Genomic DNA, 4311 nt, shown 5'->3' with positions numbered 1-4311 from the left:
CTCAGCTGGGCTCCCGGAAATCAACCTCAGGGGTCTGAGCTCCGTTCCTGGGCGTTTTCCTCCTAGGAGGGGCCTCAGGAAAATCGGGGCTGCCCAGCTGGTTCTGTAACTCCCCCCAGTTCTGAGGGAGGCTTCAGGGGATTACAGACGGTCTCAAGAGGGCGGCTCAGCCAGTCCCGGGGCCCCTGAATCCCCATCAGGCCGCTCAGGCCCAGCCCATGGAGGACTCCAGCGAGGACCCCACCACGTTTGCTGCCCACTCTCTGCCCAGTGACCCCCGTCTCTTGGCCACTGTGACCAACGCATACCTGGGCACACGAGTGTTTCATGACACGCTGCACGTGAGCGGCGTGTACAATGGGGCTGGCGGGGACACGCACCGGGCCGTGCTGCCCAGCCCCCTCAACGTCCAGCTGGAGGCCCCTGCAGGGATGGGGGAGCCGCTGACCGAGACCTTTGCCCTAGACACCAACACAGGTATCGCCGCCTGGCCTGCCTCACCCCTGCCCCAGACATTGTTCCAGGCCAGTGGGGGAAATCCCACCAGCACCTCCTGAGTTTACACGGGAAGTCTCACTAACACAGGAGGCCAGAGACCCGCAGGGTCCCCCTTTCCCTCTGCCTGGAGGCCTCCTGTGCAGCTGTAGCGAGAAAGAGCAGCCCAGGGTCCGGAGGGATCCGCCTCATTGTGGGGAGAGGCCACGGTGGGGGGTCCACTCCTGCGCCAGGGAGGCCCTAGCTTGGCCACCCACCTGGAGTGGTCCTGCCTTCCCTTCTGCCTCCCCAGGCTCCTTTCTTCACACCCTGGAGGGCCCCCACTTCCGGGCCTCGCAGTGCATCTATGCGCACCGCACACTGCCGCACGTCCTGGCTTTCCGTGTGTCCATCGCCCGCCTGTCCCCGGGGAGCGGGCCCATCACGCTGCTGCTGTCCTCAGCCTTCTCCCCGGAAAGCCCAGACCTGGACCTGCACCAGGGTCCTGACTTTCAGGGAGCCCGGTAAGGAGGGGGCTGGCTTTGCGGCCAGGGAGTTCGGGAGGGAGCTCACCCCTGAGGCGTGGCCATACTCTCACAGGTACCTGTATGGCCACACGCTCACCCCTGAGCAGCCCGGGGGGCCACAGCAGGAGGTACACATGCTGTGGACACCAGCACCCCCAGACCTGACCCTTGGGGAAGGTGAGGAGGAAAGGACATGGGACTTCCTGACGGTGGTGGGCGGCAGCCGGGCTGAGGCTCAGGCCTGCCTCACTGAGGCCCTGCAGCTGCAGGCCAGGGGAGCTCTGTACACGGCTCACGCACAGGCCTGGGCCCAACTCTGGGCAGAATGTGGCTTGGACATGGTGGGGCCCCTGCCGCTGCGCCAGGCCCTGCGTGGCTCCCTCTACTACCTGCTCAGTGCCCTACCCCAGCCCAAGGCCCCAGGATACATCTGCCATGGCCTCAGTCCTGGGGGCCTCTCCAATGGGAGCCGTGAGGAATGCTACTGGGGCCACGTCTTCTGGGACCAGGTGAGCATTGTACACCCAGCACCAGCCACACAGCAGGCGACACATGGAGGTCCACGGTCTCTGCCCTCTCTGGCATCAGGGCTGTGGCTGGGGAAGCACAGGGACTGTGGCAAAAGGGAAGGGGCCTGGAAAAGGTGGCATCTCAACAGGAGGGTGGCAGAGGAGTGATCTAGGTGAGGGGAATGGAAGGTGCAGAGACCAGAACTGAGAGGGCCTGAGGCACCTGCCAGGGCGTGGGGAGGGGCCCCCACCAAGGCGAGAAGGGCTGCAGACCCAGGTCGCCAGGGTTTATAGGCAGCAGTGTGGTGCTTGGCATTTACCTGAGGGCCAGTGAGCTGCAGAGACCTATCAGGACGGGGACCTGTGGGGACTGGGAATACCTGTGTGGCTGCTGCGTGGAGCCCGGTGCTGGAGGCCGGCGAGGGTGACGGGGACACTGAGGGCACAGGGTAGAGGGGCGTGATGGCTGCTGGGCATGCAGATGTCGAGAGTGGGGGCGCTGGAGCTGAGCCTCCCTGTGCCGCTGCTGTGGCGTTTCTTTGATGAGGCTCCCAGAGGCGTTCACTGTGGGCCGGCCGGCCTGAGGCCGCCCATGCCCATATTCGGGCGGAGCCTCGGAGGCCACACAAACTCTGGCTGGGGAGGCGAAGTGTGGGGCTGAGGACCAGACTCCAGGAGCCTCTGGGCTGGAGACAGAACTGGGTGGGCAGGTGGGGAGGGACCCAGAAGGCGCCAGCAATGGAGCTCTGCCAGGGCGGAACGTGGCCAGCAGGGGCGGGAGCAGTGAGGGCCTGTCCGGCGCTAGAACGAGGGACTGTGCTCTCAGGACCTCTGGATGTTCCCGAATATCCTGATGTTCCACCCCGAAGCCGCCAGGGCCATCCTGGAGTACCGCATCCGCACGCTGGGCGGGGCCCTGGGGAATGCCCAGAACCTGGGCTACCAGGTGAGGGGACCTGGGCACTGGCCACAGGGCCTTGCAGGGCCTGCAGCCCCCACACCCCTCCCAGGCCTGTATCCCTCTCCCCAGGCCCCCTCTCTGGACAGAGCTGGGATGTCCTAGATTCCCCACCCTGAGGCTTGTGGGGCCTCAGCAGTGCCCCCCCCCGCACCTGAGAGAGAGAGGAGGTGGGAACTGCAGCAGGGCTGGGACCCCACTTTGGCCCAGGACCCCCTGGGGTGCCCCTGCTGCCCTGCGCCAGGGTCAGCACTGGGTGAGAACTGGGCAGAAGCTACGTGGTCCCCAGTGAGGACGTGCAGTGGGCACTTCTCGCAGTAGCATCCACCAGGGTACCTGGCGCAGGCCGTGCCCCCCTCCTCCAGGGCGAGGGCATGGGAAAGTTGATGGGCCACCCCTCGCCTCCAACAAGGCCAAGTCTTCCCCCTCCCAACGCCTCAGGGAGCCAAGTTTGCCTGGGAGAGTGCAGGCTCCGGCCTGGAGGTTTGCCCTGAGGACATTTACGGAGCCCAGGAGGTCCATGTCAACGGGGCCGTGGTGTTGGCCTTCGAGCTGTACTACCATACCACCCAGGTGAGGTGTGCCTGCCCACCATTCCTGCAAGGGGGCCAGGCAGCTGGTGTAGCCCCCACTCCTCGTGGTTCTATCTGGGGCCGGTCCTGGGAAGCTGACTGAGGACGGGTGTCTCAGTGCCAGGCCCTGTTTGGGGCCGGTCCTGGAAAGCTGGGGCTGAGGACAGTTGTCTCAGTGCCAGGCCTTGCTTCTGGGCACAGACAGGCCACTGGGAATGAGAGTGACTGGGGCCCTGGCCTCTGTGTCGTCTCCTGCTCCCCAGGACCTGCAGCTCTTTCGAGAGGCTGGTGGCTGGGACGTGGTCAGGGCTGTGGCCGAGTTTTGGTGCAGTCGTGTGGAGTGGAGCCCCAGGGAGGAGAAGTACCACCTGAGGGGTGAGGGCCACGGTGGGGAGGGGCTCAGGGAGGAAGGGTGGATGTTCCCAGACTCGGCAGATGTTTTCAGACACCTCACGTGTGCCAGCCCCACGCTGACCGCCGGCGTGGAGGGAAGGCCTCTGAGGCTCTGCACTGAGCACCATCTTGGACTTGTGTGTCCAGGAGTCATGTCCCCCGACGAGTACCATTCAGGGGTCAACAACTCTGTGTACACCAACGTCCTGGTCCAGAACAGGTCAGACACAAGATCCCCTCACCTCACCCCACCCCTGCCCCAGCTGGAGACCTGCCCCAGTGCCCCCACTCGGCAGGCAGCAGCTGGAAGCGTAGGGGTTGCAGCCTCCCCCACCTACCTCCACCTCCAGCCTGCGTTTTGCTGCTGCCCTGGCCCAGGACCTGGGTCTGCCCGTCCCCAGCCAGTGGCTGGCAGTGGCTGACAAGATCAAGGTACCCTTTGACGTGGAGCAGAACTTCCACCCGGAGTTCGATGGGTATGAGCCTGGTGAGTGACCCCTTCAAGGCCTCCTCCCCTGCCGTCAAGACCCTCGAGTCTGTCCTAGAACACCCCCCAATCAGCAGCACCTCCACGTAGGAGAGGTGGTGAAGCAGGCAGATGTCGTGCTCCTGGGATACCCCGTCCCCTTCTCCGTGAGTCCTGATGTTCGCAGGAAAAACCTGGAGATTTACGAGGCTGTGACATCCCCCCAGGGCCCCGCCATGACCTGGGTGAGCACCGTGGGGCTGGGGGGTTCCTGCCTCAGTGGCTTCAGTCTTCTCTGCCCACGCAGTGGGCCTCACCCCTGTGTGGCCTCTTACCTCTGACCGCAGAGCATGTTTGCTGTGGGCTGGATGGAGCTGAAGGACACAGCGCGGGCCCGGGGCCTCCTGGACAG

General features: G+C 65.0%; 1 protein-coding gene across 1 annotated transcript; it reads left to right on the top strand.

The window, feature by feature from the left end:
- Nucleotides 1-4309, top strand: ATHL1 (ATH1, acid trehalase-like 1 (yeast); the record flags this gene model as incomplete). The annotated part of the gene is made up of 10 exons (XM_011968498.1): nt 1-477; nt 788-998; nt 1075-1510; nt 2337-2456; nt 2910-3041; nt 3304-3415; nt 3581-3653; nt 3784-3920; nt 4011-4144; nt 4247-4309. Coding segments are annotated over exons 1-10 (1677 nt in total), but the record flags the coding sequence as incomplete, so codon positions are not given.
- Nucleotides 4310-4311: the final 2 nt, after the last annotated feature.

The sequence above is a fragment of the Mandrillus leucophaeus genome, unplaced genomic scaffold (assembly GCF_000951045.1).
Source record: "Mandrillus leucophaeus isolate KB7577 unplaced genomic scaffold, Mleu.le_1.0 Scaffold845, whole genome shotgun sequence".
Taxonomy (NCBI): domain Eukaryota; kingdom Metazoa; phylum Chordata; class Mammalia; order Primates; family Cercopithecidae; genus Mandrillus; species Mandrillus leucophaeus.
The sequence above is the reverse complement of the archived record's forward strand: the minus strand, read 5'-3'. Positions and strand labels throughout refer to the sequence as shown.